The sequence below is a fragment of the Ciconia boyciana genome, chromosome 1, assembly GCF_034638445.1.
Source record: "Ciconia boyciana chromosome 1, ASM3463844v1, whole genome shotgun sequence".
NCBI lineage: Eukaryota > Metazoa > Chordata > Aves > Ciconiiformes > Ciconiidae > Ciconia > Ciconia boyciana.
Genome location: NC_132934.1, coordinates 85,490,691 through 85,510,379, shown reverse-complemented (window position 1 = coordinate 85,510,379; position 19,689 = coordinate 85,490,691). Strand labels below are relative to the sequence as shown.

The 19,689-nt window shown below is 48.8% G+C and overlaps 1 protein-coding gene across 3 annotated transcripts; it reads right to left on the bottom strand.

The window, feature by feature from the left end:
* Window positions 1–244: 244 nt before the first annotated feature.
* On the bottom strand, window positions 245–19,482 carry ITFG2 (integrin alpha FG-GAP repeat containing 2). Of its 3 annotated transcripts, none has more exons than XM_072878517.1 (12): window positions 19,242–19,481; window positions 17,478–17,573; window positions 16,986–17,027; window positions 15,967–16,144; window positions 15,533–15,672; window positions 14,953–15,101; window positions 13,737–13,831; window positions 11,170–11,223; window positions 9,376–9,467; window positions 8,720–8,837; window positions 7,943–8,116; window positions 245–7,785 (listed from the first exon to the last, which is right to left on the bottom strand). In XM_072878517.1, the coding sequence occupies exons 1-12, from the start codon at window positions 19,335–19,337 to the stop codon at window positions 7,637–7,639; spliced, it is 1,383 nt and encodes a 460-aa protein (XP_072734618.1). In that variant the 5' UTR covers window positions 19,338–19,481; the 3' UTR covers window positions 245–7,636. The 3 variants fall into 3 exon arrangements, with proteins under 3 accessions (XP_072734618.1, XP_072734628.1, XP_072734638.1); XM_072878527.1 differs by lacking the exon at window positions 19,242–19,481 and adding an exon at window positions 18,008–19,178; XM_072878537.1 differs by lacking the exons at window positions 8,720–8,837; window positions 9,376–9,467 and having other exon boundaries at window positions 19,242–19,482.
* Window positions 19,483–19,689: the final 207 nt, after the last annotated feature.

Sequence of the window (19,689 nt, the reverse complement as noted above, 5' to 3'; positions counted from 1 at the left end):
CTGCCGGAGGACTCGGACTCAGCTGATTCACGTCCTCCCTTTTCGACTCGATATTCCCTCCCTGTTCCTCTCACTGATCACATCGGGGAATCCCACTTCTGACACCAAACTAATGTCTCGACCCACTCGGTGGGTTGCGAGATGGGTGAATCTTTTTGATTCCCCGCGGGTTTGTGTACCAACAAAGGCCGATCTCTGCTCGACAGAGCCGCGGGCCGCTAGAGTCACGACAATGACGCAGAGGAACAGTCTGACTAGCAACTTTATTAACTGGCAAATTAGACAAATTGACAAACTTAACGAACTAGCAAGCTCAACGAACGAACAGAGGCAATTTGGCAATGGAGCTATTTTCCGGGCAACCCATCACAATTCACCCCAAACTCATAGACCCGGATATATATATATAGTGGAAGAGTAGAGGAAGAGAGAAGTAAGAAAAGGAAAAGAGAAGAGAGGAGGATAGAGAAAAGGAAAGATATCACCACCCCTGGATCCCACGATGACAATGACAGACGTGCCAATCCTCCAGTGATGGGCGCGCACCGTTCCCTGGGCGGGGGGGTGCCTTTTTGTACTCTAGTCCCTGCCTCAGGTCACGCCCATGAGGATTTATGTTGTTCTGGTCCTCGAAAGTTTGCAGGCGCTGGGGGAGGGGGGTGGTCGCAAGGAGTTTCATCCCAAGTTTTGGGTGGTCACAGGCCCATTCCTTAGATAAAGTCTGTGTGTCCTCTGGCCACATACGGTAACTGCGCATCCTCCGACGCGCTCTTCTCCTCCCGTGCTAGCCGACTGGCTGCACCTGATCTCGCCACGTTTGAGACAGTACCTCCTTTGGTGTCTCACAAGACACCTCTTTTAGTCTCTCCTCCGAAGAGCTCTCCCCATCCCATGGTAGCCAACTTGCGTCACCATGCAAATCGTACCTTATGTCTCCACAATGTTTGAGACATTAACTCTTTCAGTCCCTCACAGTGCCCACAAGGGCTTCTGCCTGCTTCCCTCCAGAGTGCCGTAGGGCTTTTGCTGGGTTTTGCCTTGGCCTGCAAGGGGCCCTGCTTCTCTCCAGAGTGCCCCAAAGCTTTAGCCAGGCTTTGCGGAAGCCTGCAAGGGGCCCTGCTGCCTTCCAGAGTGCCCCAGGGCTTTTGCCAGGCTTTGCTAGGTCCGCAAGGGACCCTGCTTCCCTCCAAAGCACCCCAGGGCTTTTGCTGGGCTTTGCTGATGGCCAGGCAGGTCTCTGATGCCTTCCAGAGTGTCTGACATCTTTTGTCAGGCTTTGCTGGTGGGCACAAGTGGCTGCCAAGGGAAGGTGAGGGCCACTAACAGCTTTCGCTCCTGGCCACTTCTGTGTGGGAGCCCTAGGTGGTGGGTGTGCATTTTCAAGCTGGGTTCTGGTGAGGGTCAGGGGGTAGGTGAGAGTTCGGTGGTAGAGCAAGCGCAGAGCTCCAGTGTTGGTGGGGCTGTGAAGGGGCTGCCAAGGGAAGGGGAGGGCTAGCAACACCTTTCAGTCCTGGCCACTTCTGTGTGAGAGCCATGCTTGGCAGGTGTCCATTTTGAAGCTGGACTCTAGCTAGGGTGAGGGTATAGGGGAGTAGGAGTCTTCCTGAACTCAGAATGAAGCCAGTAGGAATCTTTTCAATGATATAAAGAGTGCTGGATGGGATCTTACAGAAAATTGGCACATCTTTGAGTTGACAATTCTATTTTCACTAGTGCCTGTCACTTACAGCCCTGCAGATACTTGCACACTAGCTGCTGTTGGAATTCACCAGGTGCTGTTCTTACATGTCAGTCTTGGGATAACTCTACCTTTGCTTACCTTCAGAACATCCTCCAGTCCTTCTGAAGCTTTTCTGATTCACATGCCTCATTTCTCAAATCACCAATAGTTCAGGTTCCTCTGCGAATTAATGTGCTATAGTAGGTGAAAATCACCAGCCCTGTCTGTCCCTCTCTTCTCTGCATAATGAATGCTTCTTTGCATGCTCCTTACCTTCCCCCAAGCAAATAATTCATTCATTCTTCCACACTGGTAAGTGTCAAATTTGCTTCTTCCAAAAGGAATTCTTGCCTTCTTAGATAATCCTTTTAACACTTTCCTGTACCCTGGTTGCTAATACTCTCTCACATTGTGCCACTATCTTGCCGGCCTTTCCTCTTTGTTCTTAACAATTGCATGTGTAAATGTAGACTGTGCCACTTGTCAGTCACAGAGAGGATGTTTCCAAGCAAGTGCTAAATTAGCGTGTGAGAGCTCTTCTTTTCAGCTGTGAAATCAGCTCCAGAGCAGAAGACATGCTTTTCACCTTCCTCCTGTCCGTGTCAGTTGAACATGCAGGTCCACACAGTAAAGGTCTCTTCCCCTCAGACATTGAGGAAGCTGTTGCCAACAGTTATCCTGGAACCTCCCCATCAAGTTTTGTTGCAGGCAGAACTTACAGAAAAAAACATTTATATGACTAAATGAGAACTGCAGGTCATAACACCAATGGCTGACACCTCACTTCAACTCATTCCCCTAAATCACAGTCTAAACCTACAGTGTCAGTACCTGGTTTCCTCATCATCAAACAGAACTCCTGGTGGGCTTCCATATCCCAAAGTTCCTTGGCATTAAATGACATGTTGTTACTGACCTTAACACATGTATTCTAAGTTCTTGCCCAGACTGGTGTTTTCTCCAAAGACCAGTATTTTTCTGTCATTACATGGGAATCCCAGCTTCCATTGTGAAAGACAGAAATCTCAGCTTTAAAATATGTGATTATAAAACAGGGCTTACAACATCTCAAAGAAGCAAACTTAACCCCATCTACAAACATGGTAATTTTAAAAAGTCTTCCTACGTTAGGGAGCCCAGTAAGTAATTTTTAAGTGGGTTGGCAAAGCCGAAGACTGTCTCAATTGTAGTTTTGGAAAAGCCTATTATACAGATACACTTCCCTACCCCCAATTCCAGTCATCTCTATTGCTTTTGGGGGACAAGGACAAGGAAGAAGCTATCTAAAGGTCTTTTCCACTGGAGATAAAAAAATGCTAATGCTTTCATATGGAAAGTAGAAATTTAGTACAAACTGCCACCTCAGAGCAGGACATAGGCACATCCTGTATGTGTCCAACACTGGCTTCCTTATGATGAGGCCCATCCCTTCAATACAGACAATGGAATGTTGTTATTTTAGGGATAATCTCTCTGAACCACCTTGGTGGGCAGCTCCTACTAGGGCTACTTTCCAGTAGAGTGGACACAGCAGTTGTGAAACAGTCTGCAGGGAAGTGTCTGTCACAGCAAGTCTTTGGAACAAAGACACCATTGTTACATGGCAGGTGTGACATATGCGTGGCTGAACCTGCCTGGGGATGGGGAGATGGACTTCTGAGGCCCCTTCCAAGGCCTATGTGCAAGAGGTAAACCTATCCCGAGAACATGCACTCTACTGAAGCCATAATCAGGACCATTTCCAGGAGCTTGGGGTCACTTGGTTTTGAATGGAATAGGAGCTCCAGCCATCCGTATTCCCAGAGGGCTGCTCCTGCTTTCACTACTAGCGGGTGAGTTATGGAACTGAAGACCACTGAGCCACCTACATATGTTTGCAGTCAGTCCTCCTTTCAAGAGACTCCACTGGCAAATGCCAGGATATACCCGAAGAGTTATAGAAATAACAACATTCAGCAAAGAGATCATAAAAATGAGAGCAGGGACAGCCAGTGGGTTTACTATGTCTCAGGAAAATAAAACCCTTTCCCTTTATTTTCTTGATGGTAAACTGAGTATCACAACCAAAGCCATGAATTATTTATCTGCAAATGCCCTCAGTGTCTGAGAATGCTGTTGGACTCCTCACTTGCTGTGTGCTGGCACTGGGACATACAAACGTGTCTTGCAAATCTTGCCCTGTCGAAAAGCCTCCTGGCACCAGTGGGTATGCCAATCTGCTACTGCATAGGATGCAGCAAACAACATTTCCTGCTGCATGGGAAGAACAACTTCTAATTCCAACTCTGTGGCTTGTGTTGGCTGGCAAGGACAAACAGGCAACGAGTTACAATGAAAATGTAATGCAACTTCATCAGTCCAGACACAGAACCTACATGCCCCCTTCTCCAAGTAGATGTATACTTCACAGAAAATTGTTGCCAGTGGAAGTATCCTGAAGCCTGACTTCAGGAAGTATTGACTGTAGCCAGTCTATTGTCACTTTGGAGTTCAGGGCATGAAAAAAGAAGGAAAGTCATCTTTTGACCAAGGAACAGTACAGAAGTTTCAATTAATTCTTCTGTAGACAGTTTTGATTTTCCTTTGTGCACAAGGGGCACAGGAGCAAAATGCACCTGCAAGTTACATGCTGCAAGCAACATAAAACTGTCAGGGGAAACCCTCAAACATTACTATTTTTCCTCTCAAATGGTTTTAAGAGCTGTAGAGTTTTGGGGAACAGATGATCTGTAGCATCCATATCTTCTCACCTCTGCTTTCCACAATGCAGCATGCCTGGACTTGCACAGCACACAGCAATGTTATCCTCAGGCCGACAAGAGAAGAGGGCTAGGTTGCACAGGTTGCCCTGTCCAACATTTGCATTAGTTTTGCCCCATTTTCTTTTAAAGAGGGTTCTTAGGAAAATGTAATCTCTCCCTCATTAACCCTTTCCTGTTTCTTCTGAATAATTAACAGTCCAACAGTGGATCAGTTTGACCTTCCTTCCTTGGAAATCATTTGACCTGTATGGCAAAGTTTGTTTTGCATAAAACAGTTTCAGTCATACAACCATTTGTATTCCCCTTGCGCTTGTGTTGCTAATAAAGGTTTATATTTGGCATGGACAGACAGCGTTGAGTTGTTCTCTGTTATGAGTGTAGACAATCCTGTTTTCCTGTTAGGCCTTAAGAATAATTACAATATAGTAGCACTGCAATAGCCTGTAACACCCAGCTACCAGATTAGCTCAGCCTGGCCCGACTCTCAGGCAAATAAAATGCTCCAAGCAATTGCTGGACTAACTTCTGGGGTTCCAGCAGTGGTTCAAGAGAGAGAGTACTTCTGCGGGGAACACCTGCCCCACCAAAGCCAAACAACATTGAGTGGGGCGATGGCAGGCACAAGTTGTGGTAGGACTCCATCTGTTTTTGTCAAAGCACACACAGCAGAAGAGCCCATCATCTGTGCAGCAACACACGTCAGGTTGTGTGAGCCACGACTGAAAACTCAGGCATTACTATTTTCAGAATTGGGGTGGGGGGAGGGGGGAAGCAGGACAAGAAAATACACAACCTTAAGTAGAAGAACAGCATATGCCAAGACACAGGCGTGTTCAGGGACATTGCTACAATGTAATCTCTGTCGTATGCTTCTGGAAACTGCTCTGCAGAGTCCTGCTCTGCTGTGGTCCCTCTTCGTGTCAGTTCCACTGATTTTGAAGTGCAAGATTAAAATCAGGTAGCAACAGGGCTAGGCAGAAATTCTCTCAGAATCCAGTGAAACCAAACTGTTCACCCCACCTGTAGGGACATCTGCTTCTCCCCAACTCAGCTGGCCCCCAAGGGGTTGAGATAAGAGTAGCAACTGCTACTACTACACCTGAAGGGAGAAAAGGGAGAATCCTTACTTGTTCTGGTGATCAGAAAGAGCAGCTTTAGGTTTTGGGAAACAGAAACCTGGAAGTAGCAAGAACCAATATACTGTGACCTAAGTGAATAGCCCCAAGAAGACTCACCCTCATTAGGAAAGGACTATGAGACTGATGAGAGCCCAAGGGGTCACACTAATTTGCCAGAAGCAGTGGCGATTGCCCAATGGGATGGGTGCCTGTATACCTCAGCTTCTGAGAGCTGACAATTTCTTGAGGTTACAGTCCAGAGCTGACAAGCTTCAAGACAACTCCTTGATTTAGCCCATCAGTAGATGGTCCCTACGCTATCAGCTCTCCATAGCTGACAAACTCAAGCCCTGCTGCTCTGAACACCACTGTTGCTAAAGCACTATTACGACTTGAGAGGTCCTGCCTGAAGGGTCCAGTTGTACACAAGCACCTAGTATGACAAGGAAACATTTAAAAATGCTTCTCAGTGAGGTCATTAAAATGGAAAGAAACTTCCACTGTAGTTACAGAGTCAGAAGACAGAGTGATCTGAGAAGCAAGCTCGCTGGTACAGAGCAGGTCATACCATTTCACTGCTCCCTGCTTCAACTTCCACAGCTATCAAACACAGAGGATAGAAGCTGTCCTCTATAAAGCTTACATAAATCTATGGATGGAAATTACAAAGAAAAGCTAGGGCTTATTATGTAAAGATCCTGCTCTTCTACCACATAGGGCTCCTTCAACAACAGTCCTTTTGACCCAAGGGCAAGACACTCCTTTGTATAAAGTTCTTTCTCCCAGTTAGAGCTGCCCTTGGATGTTCTGCAGAGCATAGAACAGCAGGTTTTCAACAGCCTGCAGGATCTTTAAATGTTACCATTTGCTAAAGAGAGATCACTGAGTTATATTTCCTCTGACTCAGGCAGCGTGAAGGGGCAGCTCCATCCATTATGCATGTCCAATAAAACATCACACAAGTGAGAGAAGATAATAGATGCAAAACAGCAGGTGAGCCTGCTGCTCCTATCCTAAGCTGAGTTAGGCAAAGGGCAAGCTGAGATGGGAAAAAGCAGAACACCAGCAGCATGTGGAAAGGTTCCTGCCTGGGCCTTTGCCTATGAGCAGCCACGGTGAGCAATGGCCTCTTCCAGACTCTGCATACCAGCAAGTGGAGCATTGCCTCCAGTCCACCACTTTTAAGTTGTGCAGGACTCAAAATAGCATGGCACTCTCCATAACAAGAGGCATTTCCACTACTTATTATGGAATGGCCAAGCTCTCACTGCACCACAGATCCATGGTTAAGACAGATTCCTCTTATTGCCCAGTGCACAGCTGCTTTGCTAAGTCACAGCCATCTCTGGGATCACCCTGCCAAAGAAGATGGAGACAAGCAATGCCTCTCAAGTACAGCTGGGGTTTGCTGGAGCTGTTACCTCTCGACACCTTATTAGCCCAAGTTGTTGTTCTTCTCATGCATGTCTCCAGCTCCTCAGAACAGGAGGTGGTTTGTGAGAAACTGCTTGGCAGAAGAGCAGCAGCAGAGCAAAGGCAAAGAATGCCTGGGTCTACTTTAAAAACACACCTAAATGGGAGAGAAGCCCTTGCCTGCTCCCTAACTCAAATCCTCCGTCTGCAGTTCCTGCACTGTGATCCTGGTAAGAACTCAGAAGTAATCACTAGAGCAGTTGTAAGAATAGGCCAAAACAGAGACTGAGCTCAGCTATTCTCTCCATCTATATCCTCAGAGCTCCTTCACAGTCACCCATAAAGCTCTTTAGCTAGCAGAGAACATGGAAACTGGCAATGGAAGGCCAATGAGCAGGACCCTGGACTCCTCCTGTTCTGATAGCTTCCTCAGCTAAAAGCAAATCAACCCACCACCTTCACTCAAGCCTACAGCCAAGCACAGAACCCAGCCTGTACACCCTTAGCTGTCTGGAAGCTCTGACAGAGATGGGAAAAGAATAGTCTCATCTTCATTAGATGCCCCATTCCAGTCAGAGAAGAGTCTGTGCTGATATTAAAGATGTCAGCCTCTATGTGACTTGTTATAAGGGATCCTGGATGACAGTGTAGGAGGCAGAGGAGTCTGTTCCAGCAGGGTCCTGACACTTCGAGGGGCTGCTCTGCTGCCGTTTCTCAGGAAAATACAGCGTTTTGTGAATCAGATCTTTGACAGCAGAAACGTCGCCTCTTTCTACAGAAAAGAGAAAAAGTTGTTGGGGATTCTCAACAGGCAGTATGAAAGCCCCTCTTCCTCAAGAAGCAGCTGGAACTCTAGTTCCCAGCACATCACCTGCCAGCAGCCTTTCCTCTCTTTTTTCCTGTACATCCTTCACCCTTTCTGCACTCACCCACACCCAGCTGCTGCAGGAGATTTCCAAACTCTGGGTCACAATCCAGGATTTTCAACAGGTTGGTGGACTCCATTCTCTCCAGCTGCACATCCCAGTAGATGTCGATCTTCTGATTGAAGCTGACATAAACCAGGCAGGGGCTGTTGCTTCCTCCTTTGCATGCATAGAGGCCTGCAGAAAGCAAAAGTGTGGAGATCTAACTACTTCCAAAAGGACAGAGAAAGCAAATAGGTAACTTCTCATGATGAGGTACCAAAGATGTTAGCAGAAAGCAGCAACCACCTGGGGAGAGGGGCACAGACATGGACTTGGGTATATTAAGTCCCTCTGAGACAATCCAAGAAAGTGTCTGTAAACTGTTACTAATGCATGGAGCTTGGGGATTTGCAAACTGCTTCTTGCAGGTCTCAGAGAGGGGACTGAGCAAAGCCAAGGCTCAGGCTGGTTCCATGAGGCTTCTTATCTCCACTTGAGAACAGGTTAGAAGTCTGCAAATTAAAAAAGCAGTGGGGAAGACAAGAGACCACTGTAGCACTCCCAAAAAGGACAGGAAAAAACCCCAAACCATCACAGACAAACCTCAGCATCACCTCCTCTCAGCCCTACTTTTCCCAGATGCCACCAGAGGAAAGACTAGCTGGACCTTCCACAGTATACACACAGGGAAATTATTCCCCACTGCAGACAGACAAAGGATTCCAGGACTCCCAGAGGGGAGTAGTAGCCTTGAGGGAGAAATGCTGTGAGGGCTGGCTTTGCAGTCAGGCTCCCCACCTGCACAGAAGGCACTGACATTCTCATCTGCTTGAAATCTGGCAACAGTCCGATTGTGGTCGATGATATACGTCTGACCATCCCACGCACAGGCAATCACTTCCTCATGCCCATTGCCCTGCAGGAACCGTAAGATTGTGTATTAGCACTGATGTCAACTATTCCTGGAGGGAGTCAAGAATCCTTCCTGCTTGTTCAGAGACAGAATGCTAATGTCTGGACAAGACTTCCAAAAGTGACATCTTGTTCAGACATTTTGCACTTGTCCAGTCTTTTTGCACTTGGAGATCATGTCTCTCTTCTCTGTAGTAATCCTTGTGTATCATAAGAGCTTGCAAACAATCAGGGTATTAGCAGTGTGCAAAACCATTCAACTTTGCAATAAGATAAAAGAGCAGCTGGGGGACAAAAAAGTTCATAGCAGGATGCTGGGCTCACTAGGTCAAACAGGCAGACACAGCTCAAGCTCTTGCAGGTGGACAGGCTGACATGAGTGCAGAACACACCAGCAGTCAAAGCACTCTGTGTGTCATCCTGAGATAATCCCAGCCTTTTTCAGCTGAGTCATCCTCCCTCTGCCCTTCCTAAATTCATATACACAAAACCATGTTGAGTTTTTGTCTTCATCCCTCCCAGCCCTACTCACAGACACTCACAGTAACATCCAGCTTTTCCAGAGCAAACAGCTGGTGATCAACCTGCACAGACCAGAGCAGCTTGTCTGCTCCCTCCATGAGTTTCAATGTCCCTGAAGGGGGGAAAAAAAAAGAAAAGATTGTCTTGAAAATATTAAAAGGGAGCAAGATGTTTGCTAAGACTGGGCCCTGCACATTCCATCAACACTTAGGGTCTGCAGGCAGAGGGCTAGGCCCATGGTACAGGCTGTGGTTGATAATAGATAACAGTCTCAGTTCTGGGAAGGACAGCAGTCCATTATCTTGTCATCAGTAACTGGAAACAGAGAGGAAAAATGGCAGCAGCCCTGCTAATTGGATTGTGCTCTAAGACAAGAAGAAAACTGCCCAAAACAGGGTTCCAAAGTACAGTTCATTAACCCATCTCACATGAAACGGTGCATAAACTAGAAGCTTCTTACCATGTCCCACAGATCATGTGATCTCAGGACAGCATGTTGACAGGTATCAGTTGAGAGCTGGCTGGCTAATAGCACAGGCATGGCCTCTTGCCTACTAAAACCATACTGGACATTTATCTCACATACCATTTTTCTATCATCCAGAGATACTGCGATAGTACTGGAGGGGCAGGGGGGAAGTGTGGCCATGAGAGAGTGGAACATAAACATGAATCTATCCTCACAGTGCCCTCTAGCCTTGGTAAGGCTCATGAGTGAACCATAGTGAGGCAGAAAGCCTTGCCAGATGCAGAAGCTTCAGAGTTCAGGCCCAAAGAATAACTGGAAATTCCCTAGCAGGACATCATTGGGCAGGTGGACATCTGGCCCAAACAGGCCAGGCTGCCTATCTGGGAAGAGAGAAGCACAGCATCTTGTCTCCACACTGTTGGGTATTGGACAGAAACCCTGTGTTCAGGTCATTAGATTCAGTCCTATTGCAGCCTGTCCTATCACTTCTCAGTCAGGGGCACAGCAGAAGAACCTGGCTCCAGGTCTGTGTGAGGCCAGCTCCTCTCTACCAATACTCAAGTTCCAGCATCATTTCCTTCACTGCTTTTGGGAACAACCCAAGTCCCTTCAAGTACAAGGACACATCTCTGCTGTGGTTTAGAGGCTCCTGTCTACATGAATGGCACTGTTGAACTGACATCTCAAACAGTTGTTTGACCATTGGGTAAGCAAGCAACTTAGGAGTCAGCAGATGAAAGTTCTAGTCTCACTCTCCATCTCAAGCTTTCAGTGTGCCTTTGGGCCAATGACCTAGCCTCTTCATTTTCCCAGCTGCTTGTTGCAGCACGGCTTTAATACTTCTATCCCCACAGGCCACAGGACCATACAAGTTATTAATGTTTGTAAAATCCTTTGAAATCCACAGATGAATAGACTGTACCAGGGGAGAGAGAAAGGCAGGTATTAGTAACAGATAGAAAACACAACAGGTTTCCTGGAGAAAGCAAGCCTGTGTAATATCAGGCCCAATTCAGCAAGGAACAGAAAGACAGGCTCAGCTTCAATATGTTTCATCATATCCTCAGATACAGCCATGTTATCACACACCTGGTTTATGGGGGACTTGCTCACAGTGATAACTCTTACCTTGGCTCCTGTCTTAGATTTCATGCCTTCATATAAGATATGTCAGTAGAAGGAATCTGAGTCAAATGCTCTTGCCTAAGCCAGGAAGTGTTTCTGAAGCCCAGTTCCCCCTTCTTTCAAAACCAAAAGCAACTGAGCCCCTGGTTCCCTGCTTTGAATTAGTGACAGGCCTTGGCTGCCCCACAGGCCTTTTTTCCAGGACAGTGGTAGGACTTACCATCCAGGGTACAGAGGGCAAAGAGACCTGAGCCACTGTTCTCACTGGAGCAGCCTGTAAGTGCAGAAAAGAATTACAGGAGTTGGTGCCGTTTTATGAGCATTGTCTCCTCCCTCTCCTAAAAAAAAGATCCAAAACAAGCTAATCCATCCTGCCTCCTTTTTTGCCCAGCCTTGACACTTTACTTAGCAGGTATCTGCAGATTCTTGCAACCGATCGTACTTCATGCTGGCTTTTATTTGTAGGGCACTGGCATCTCAAAACCCAAGACCTTTGGTTTGCACTGATATAGGCATGTCTGGCTCTACTGGCTGCTCCTAGGAGTCATGCACTTCCAGGCCCATGGCAGTTCCGATTTTAGAGGACTGCATCACAACTTCTCCAGGCTCCAGAAATCCTCTCCAGGCAGGACCATCACAAGGGACAAAGTGAAGAACAGCTGAAGCCAACCAAAAGTATTACAACTACACCCTCACTGTTTCTTTCAAGGACAGGAACATGGCCTTCAGCTGTTCTGGGAAGGTGCAAGGGGAAAAAAAAAAAAGAGAGGTCCTGCCAGAAGGACAAAGCGTCAGTCACATTAGCACAAAAGTGCCTCCATGGCAACTCCTGAATGAGTCTGTGGAGATCATGCTGCCAACTCTATTGTTTTCACTACAGCAAAACTGCACAGAAGCTGTGATCCTCTCCCAGCAAACACTGGTCAAATGCTAGAGAGCCCTTGTTTTATGAGCAGATTAGACATGTGCCTTCATGCTCATCTACACACTCAGCCCTGGCTTTCCTGGGCTATGCTTATACAGCTGTGAACTTCCTGCAAGCAGTATCCTCTCCAAAGCCTGTGCATCACAGTTGTGTGCAGGACAGCACTGACAAATGTGACTAGTTACATCTGAAGAGGAGACTCCCCTGACCACCAGGCTGCTTCAGCCCTTCAGTACACTCTCTACCTAGCTACCAGTCAGAAAAGACATGGAAGGTCAGGTTTTGAAAGTGATAACACACTTGGTGGGGGAGGACTGGAGCTGTATTCAACTACAGCTGCATTTAATCCTTTCAGTGACAAAGTAGGAGAGACACTGGCTGCCTGAAGTCTGCAGGAACCCAGGAAACCTGGCAGTCAGGGACAAGCCAGAAGAGCTGAAAGCAAATAGGCAGTTTCCCCAGAATGACATAATACTGCAAGCCTACCTCCACTGCCCACAGACAGCTCCAAGCTACAACACCCTGCACACTCCCAGGACACAGACTACCCTATTTCCACAGATCAGCCTAAAGCAAACAGTCAGCTGGTTGAGTGCTCTATTGCCCCTAGCTGACATTCATCCAGGCAGGCTCTGATCCAAAAGATCTGCTGTGTCCCCCTTACAAACTGGTCAGCATGGCACTCTTCAGCTGTTTCATTACTGATGGTCCAGCATCAGTGAGCTTTTCACAACCTTCTCTTCATCACTTATTCTGTGTGCCTTCATTTTTCACAGAAATCTCTCATTAGATGCAAGGCTTTGTATGCAGTGAAATAATTGATTTCATGCTCTGTTGACCATGTTCCTCACAGCAGCATCCAAGATGCTGAAAACATGACAAGCTTAGGAACTGGGGAGGAAGGGTACTCTGGAAAGAGGAAGAGGAGGGGTTTCAGTGGATTGCTCTTCTCCCCCAGCTCTAATTACATTGGACAGCCTAAATCATTCTCAGACAGCACTGCAGGGGGTAATACTTGGACAGAGCAAATGCAGCTGGATTCCAGCCAGCTGCAGACAAGAGAAAGTGATCTGCATTGGGAATTTTCTGCCTTTTTGTATTATGCCCACATGCTCCAAGGGGGAGTGAAAGCTGCTTATTCTCCATAGGTACCAAAACAGGGTTCAGCAGGTGCACCAGGCACAGGTCAGAGCACAAAGCAGTTACACAAGAGAAGCAGTGGCAGTGTGTAAGAAGAGTCTGGACACAACAGTAGTGTGTCAGGGCTGAGAGGCGCCAGCAGCTGTGGAGACTTTAGATACAACAGCTGAACAGAATACATTGAAAGGAGACAGAACAGTGATATAAATGAAATATAGAAGCAGCTCTGGAGAGGCTGGGACTGCATAGGTGAAGGAAGAGCAGGATATAGCTGCCAGGTATTGGGAATCAAATGCTGAAAAGCACAAAAGCAAGAATAAAGATGAGGCTGTGGAAAGGAAGAGATGCATCTAGGGAATAAAAAGAGGGCATAAGCTGCAGCCATGCAAAAGCAAAGATCAAGGGCATCTGTAGGAGCAAGGCATGACAGCCATTCAGGATGACTAAATGCGAGCCAGTGGAGGCTGCAGAGAAACTGTTGTGCTAAGTGAAGAGTAAGAGCTACTTAGGGAAGGACAAAGGCTATAAAAAGTTCAAATGCAAATATCCAGCTGTCTGTCTTTGGGAGCTGGCTAACAGAAGCCGAGTTCCCTCTGTTCTTGCAGCTGCCTCCCACTGTTATTTTTCAACCACGGGAAATCTGATTTCATGCTGGACTGACACATTGAAAAACTACCAGGGGCAACTGTTGGGCCAGAGACCCCAAGCTCCTAATCTCTCACCTCGGCCAATGCTACCAATTAGATGAGTGGAAACATTCTTGTTGTGAATCCGTCCAGATGTTTGGTGTAGAATAACATCTCGAATAGGGGCCTCACTAGGGAAAAGAGAGACAAACATCAGGGAAAGGTTAGAGGACCATGCCTGGGACTGTGCCAGAACAGTCTCAAGAGCAGTGTACTCCAAGGCTCTACAAATCCAGAGAGTGATAGAGTTTGTGCACAGGTTAGGCCTTTAATGGTAAAGACCAAGGAAAAGAATACATGCCTCCCCAGGTTTGACAGGAATTCGCTAATGTTTAAAAAACAAAACCAGAATGATTTGACATCAGAAAACTGGAGAGCTAGAAAGAAAGAAAGAAGTCAGTAAAACATGTATTCCAGTCAGGGAGAAAAAAAGACAATTTTTCTCATTACTGTCATGTAAGCCTGGCTGCTTTTCACTCAGGAAGTGTCTGCCTGGCGTTGAAAAGGTTGGTCAGAGATCATGCCTGGGCCTGGCTTCTGGCTAGGAGGGTACCATTCCACTAAGGTTTCTAAGACATCAAGGAGACTTGCCTAGCTCCCCTCCTGCAGCAGTTTTCTGGGTCTGCCTTAAAGTCTCACAGAACACCACTGAAGCACCTGAATTCCCCAGAAGGGTCCCTCCAGCACCAAGGACAATAACCTCACTGCTCATCCCGATTGCTGTGGTTGTGATTTACAGTACTGGCTGCCAGGTGTCTCATTAGGAAAACCTCCAATTACCTCACCTGGAAGAAACAAGTGAATGAACCCAAAGCATCATCCTGGGCTTCAGACTAACTGGGCTTGGCCCAGCCTTTCCGTTGCTACCCTTCCCACCATTAGATAGGTTATCAGATTGCCTACTACTCTTTCTCTGGAGATCTAGGTCACTCATCTCCCTGCCTAAGGCCCCAGAACTGCCCCCCTCAGTGGGCTGGTTTTGCCACTCTCCTTGATGAACCGCAGGAGAAGAGAGTGGGATACAAGGAAAGCAGTAGTATTCATCTTTGTGACAGAGGCATGAAGAGTGTTCATGGAAGCCTGGATGCAGGTGGGCTTAAGTCATGAATTCTCGGCAGCACACCGGATCACTGAAGCAAGGACAAATAACAGCACCCCACCCCACCCCCGAAAGGTGGTGTGGTGGTGCCCCCTTGTGACAGGCATCTACAGCAGAATCTCCTCATCTATCCCATGCAGTAACGCTCTTCACCTGCTTGGGGCAGAGTTGTCTCTTCCCTCTGTCGAGGCCTGCTGCTCAGAGTCCCAGGTGCACAGCAGAATGGCATAACCGCAGCCTGGCTGAGACACCATCATCTCTGGTGAGCCATCAGGGCCTGGGTTCACAGAGAGGCTGTCCACCTATACTGGCAGAGGAAAAACATGGACAGCGTCGAACTGAGAACTTTAAACACCTCAGAAGGGTTCACTGTACCTGAACTTGACTATGGCAGATCTTCTGATAGAGCTGAGCAGGAGATGAACAAATTTAGCTAGAAGCAAAATGTCGAAGTTACAGTAAAAGGTTATGTTTCCCTACCAAAAGCCACTTAAGAACACACTAGTATTTTCCACTAATGCTCTGTAGTTGGGCGAGAGCAACTGACTGTTTCCCAGATCAACCCACCAGCTGCTTTGCATGCACAGGACAACCACTGGGTGAATCTCCTTTCAGGCCATCAACACAACAATTGCTTTGTTCATACGACTCAGATTTTGTGCTTCTTCCCTTGGGAGAGCCACCTCTTGAAGACTGTATGATGAGTTCTGCTCTGAGCATCCTGTTTCCTTACCTGACCTTCTAGCAGCCATTTCTTCAACAGGACCAGCTGCCCAGAGACATGGTCTGAATTCTCTGACAAGTCCTCCCAGCGGAAGGCACGTACCACCCTGTCAGTGTAACCCACCACCAACTCACACTTCCCATCTCCATCTGCAGGGAATATAAGGAGACAGATGAGCTCTCTCAGGCTTTCATAGCCCCAAGACCCCCAACCACTAGCATCCCTGAGGATCCCAATCCTGTAATGAGAATTTGCACTTCAGGAAAATTCCTGAAGTTCCTGCTTCTCTCCTCCATGACTCGGCTGTGGTTTGTTAGAGCACCTGTTTCAGCAAGATAGTAATTTCCTTCTGTGAGTCCCATGCACCTTCTCTTCCCCCCCCCCCCCCCGCCATACCCACAAACTCCCTCACCCTGCACTCCCACACCAGCTTCCCGGCTCACCAATATCACTGATCAGCATGACCTTGGTGTTGGCAGGAATGTGCTGCTTGAACACTGGCTTCTGCTCTTCTGCTGCTGCCAACTCATGGTGGCCTGAAGCATCTGGGTGTTTTGAAGTTGGAGAAGTCAGGTCAAAAAGATGAAACCAGCCTTCTGCACTCACCGCCACCACGAGATTCTAAGAGCGAAGAGAAAAACCTTTTGATTTTTCCTCTTTTAAGAACTGCAGAAGCTGTCCCACAGCAGGGCGAGGGAAGATCCGAGGGTAGATCCATCAAGATCAATGACTGCTACGGAGGGAACAGGAGGGTTTTGGCCAGCATACAAACTACTCAGGTACTGCAGGGTTCAAACTTCTTGTTCATCCTTGTCAGACTAGGATATCAAGCTGACGCGTGCATACAATTCCCAAACAATATGTGACTTTCTCAATGCTCACTTCAGCTCTGCTCCCCACTGGAGCACACACAGCTACAGTATTTTAGGCAGGGTGCCTAAACTGGGACTTTTGGACTCAGTGGTCCCGGTTTAACCCCCAGAAATAGCAATCCAGCAAAAGGAGTCATATTAGACCCAGTGGAATTTGCTTGGAGTCTAGACTATTCTGTGTCTCAGTCTTGTTTAGATGACCTTAAATGCACACAGCCAAGTGGCAGAAGGGCCATGGCCCACAGCAGGGACCAGCACAGAACAGGGCAAAAGCCAGTGAGGAAAAGGAGCAACCCTCAAACCACCAAAGCCTTGTGGCACTCACACAGGGGGACATGCAAATCAATAGTGCTTTCTGAAGATACGATGGATTTCCTTGCTCACCAAAACCTGCATACGGCTCACAGACAGATACAGGTTATATGTAAACAGAAGAACAGTTTTAAAACAGTAGTGCTAAAACTCTATGAACAAGGGCAGATCCTGGAGGGAAAGCACCTCCAACCTGTCCTCCTCCACATGACCCTAATCTCCTAAGCACCTCCCACATGCCCTACAGACACAACTGGGAAGAGTTTGTCTGCTCTTACCTTTCCTTTATTGCATACATCTCCCACACCAACACATGTGAGCTGCAAGAGAAAAGAAGGCCATACATGAGAGAAGACAACCCAAAACAGCACTTTAGGATAAGCCTCTGCCCTACCCCCTCCACTCTCATAAACCATCTCTTGAACTCTAAGCAGCCTTTTCAAGGACAAAGAGGGCAGTGTCAGGGACAGAAACACATCTGCCACACAACTGCCCAGAGCCCTGGGGCAAAATCCACAGTGTGAGGGAGCACGGTCAAGGTGGGACAGAAGCCCAGTTCCTGTGTTTGTGCAGTACTTTGCTCATCACTTCTCGCCCATGGGGCTAGCTGTGGGCAAAAGCAGCGTCTTGCATAACTACATGAAACTCATCAGAACCAGTTCTGGCTGCCGTTCCCCTCTGGCCTACATATTCCTAGGCAGTGATCAAGGACAGCTGGCTGCACATACACCAAAGGGCCCAACCATTTAAAAATTTTGTCAAGAACTGACCATTCCTTGGCAAGATCGCACAGCCCAGGGTTTGCTGTCATCATTCTTGTAAACGTAAAGTTTCCCATTGGTGTCTCCCACCACTAGCTCATTCAGCTGTACAAGAGAATTGGGTTAGTAAGTAGAAATTCACAATTACAGTAACAGTATTCCCACACAGCAATAATTACAGAATTTGTGTCTAAAAATCACTCTGTGGGAAGGAGGAGCAAAGCAAAACAAGAGTTAAAGAGACAGCCTATAATCCATAGAGACGGTCTGGGAAAAAATAAAAGCCCTAATTTTACTCCCGCAGATAAAAGAGCTGGAGAGCAACATCCCATTACCCACTGCTTCTCTAGCCATTGTTTCAGAGTTGTGTCACTGACTGTTAACATTCTGCTCTGCTAATCATCATCGTCATCACCCTGTCTTCCATCCTTCAACCTAGATTGAACCTAGATTGACTTGATCTTTCTTGAACCACCCGAGGAAGATGATGGCAATGAGGAAAATGTAATAATCCAGGAACAGGCTGCAAGAACACTTACAATAGATTTACACTGGATGTTCAATCTCACTGATGAAGGGGTAAAGGTCTTTCAGAATGGTGATTATTTCTTTAAAGACGACTGCCAAAAATCACCAGCAACCCCGTCTGATGAGCCTACTCCTACTATCCCATCTCCTGCATCATGCCTCTGTGTGCATTTTGTAACTCCCTGCACACGTTACCCCACATAACACAACTTCTTATGGGAAAATTTGTTTTATCATCCACTGCATTGCTAGCCATGATACTTTACAGGATAGCAGTATATGGCTGTAATAAGATTTGACTGTTGAGGAGAAGAAGGCACAGCTTACATATTTTACATATAGGAAGAGGTTAGCTTAACCTCTTCCTAGTTGCAGACAAATCAGACCCATCAGAAACAACCATTTGTGGGGCTGGCAGCAACATTCCCGATGCACATCCATCCATCATACAGGTCAAGAGACATTCAAACTTGGCTCTACCCTGTTTGTGATCCACTGTGCCCCAGCAAAGCATTTTCCCACACCTCTCTATCCCCACCACCACAGGAAGAGCATGTCTCTCTTTGGGACCAAAAGTTAACCTCCCTACTAGCTATACATTATCCAGGGCCCATGCCAAGGGTGCCTAGCATGTCTAATGGTGACGGAAGCACTGACCAGCTGCAGCCCAGAATCACTGAAATGTTCAGTTTACAAGGCACCTCTGGGGGCCATCTGATCCAAGCCCTGCATCTCTGACACTGCTCAAGCGCACGTCGAGCTCCGAGTCCCCCCAAGGGCGCAAGCCCCACCACCCCCTCCAGGCACCATCCTCTCGGTGCTTCCTCCCACCCCGTTTTAGCTTCCTCCGCTACCACCTGCGACTGCTGCCCCTTGCCCTGCCGCTGCTCATCTCCGAGAGCGGCCGGGCGGCGGCTGCGGGTAGCCCTGCGGTGCCCCCGGGTGCTCCCCAGGCCGACCAAGCCCGGCTGCCTCGCCCCCCGTGCGCGGCAGGCCCCCGGGCATCGCGGCGGCCCACTGCTGGGTTCACTCCAGGGCGCCACCCAAACCGGGCCCAGCACTCCCCCCGCGGCCTGCTGCAACGGGCCCGCCCGAGCCCCGCGGCGGGGCTGAGCCTGCCCCGGGGTCGCCGCGGCCACGCGAGGGCGGAGCCCGCGCCGCCCCGCCCCGCCGGCCCGGCCACCGCCCCGCCGGCCCCGCACCGCCCGCCCGCGCAGGCCCACAGCACCACCCCCGCCTCCGGACCGCGTCGTTGTCGGCATCCCCCAGGCAGATGGCGTGCGGGAAGAGGCTGCCGCCGAAGTCGAGCGCCACGCACTGCACGTAGCTAACAGACCGCATCCCGCCGCCGCCCGCAGAGGCGGAGCTCCCGCCGCTAGCTGCCGGGCCGGCCGCCAGGCTGGGGCGACGGGGGACGACGGCGGCTCTGCAGGTCCAAATGCAGCCGCGGCGCGAAGGCGCAGAGCGCGCGCGCGAGAGCGAGGGACGGGATGACGTGAGGGCGCGTTGGGGCGGGCGGCTCCCGGCTGGGGCGGCCGCGGGGGCGGGGCGGCCGCGGGGGGCGGGGCCGGGGCGGCCGCGGGGGCGGGGCTCCCGGCAGGCCTGGCGGCGGCGCGCGGCCGCCGATCCCCCTCAGCGTGGCCGTTCCTCGGGCGCGGACCGTTCCGCTCCGCCCCGTCCCAGCCCCGCCTTC

Coding starts and splice junctions, on each gene's coding strand:
- ITFG2 (XM_072878517.1), bottom strand. CDS start 19,337: ATGCGGTCTGTTAGCTACGTGCAGTGCGTGGCGCTCGACTTCGGCGGC. Junction 15,102..15,532: donor AATGGCTGCTAGAAGGTCAG/GTAAGGAAACAG, acceptor CTGCCAGTATAG/GTGGACAGCCTCTCTGTGAA. Junction 7,786..7,942: donor CCTGCAGCAGCTGGGTGTGG/GTGAGTGCAGAA, acceptor TCTTTTCTGTAG/AAAGAGGCGACGTTTCTGCT.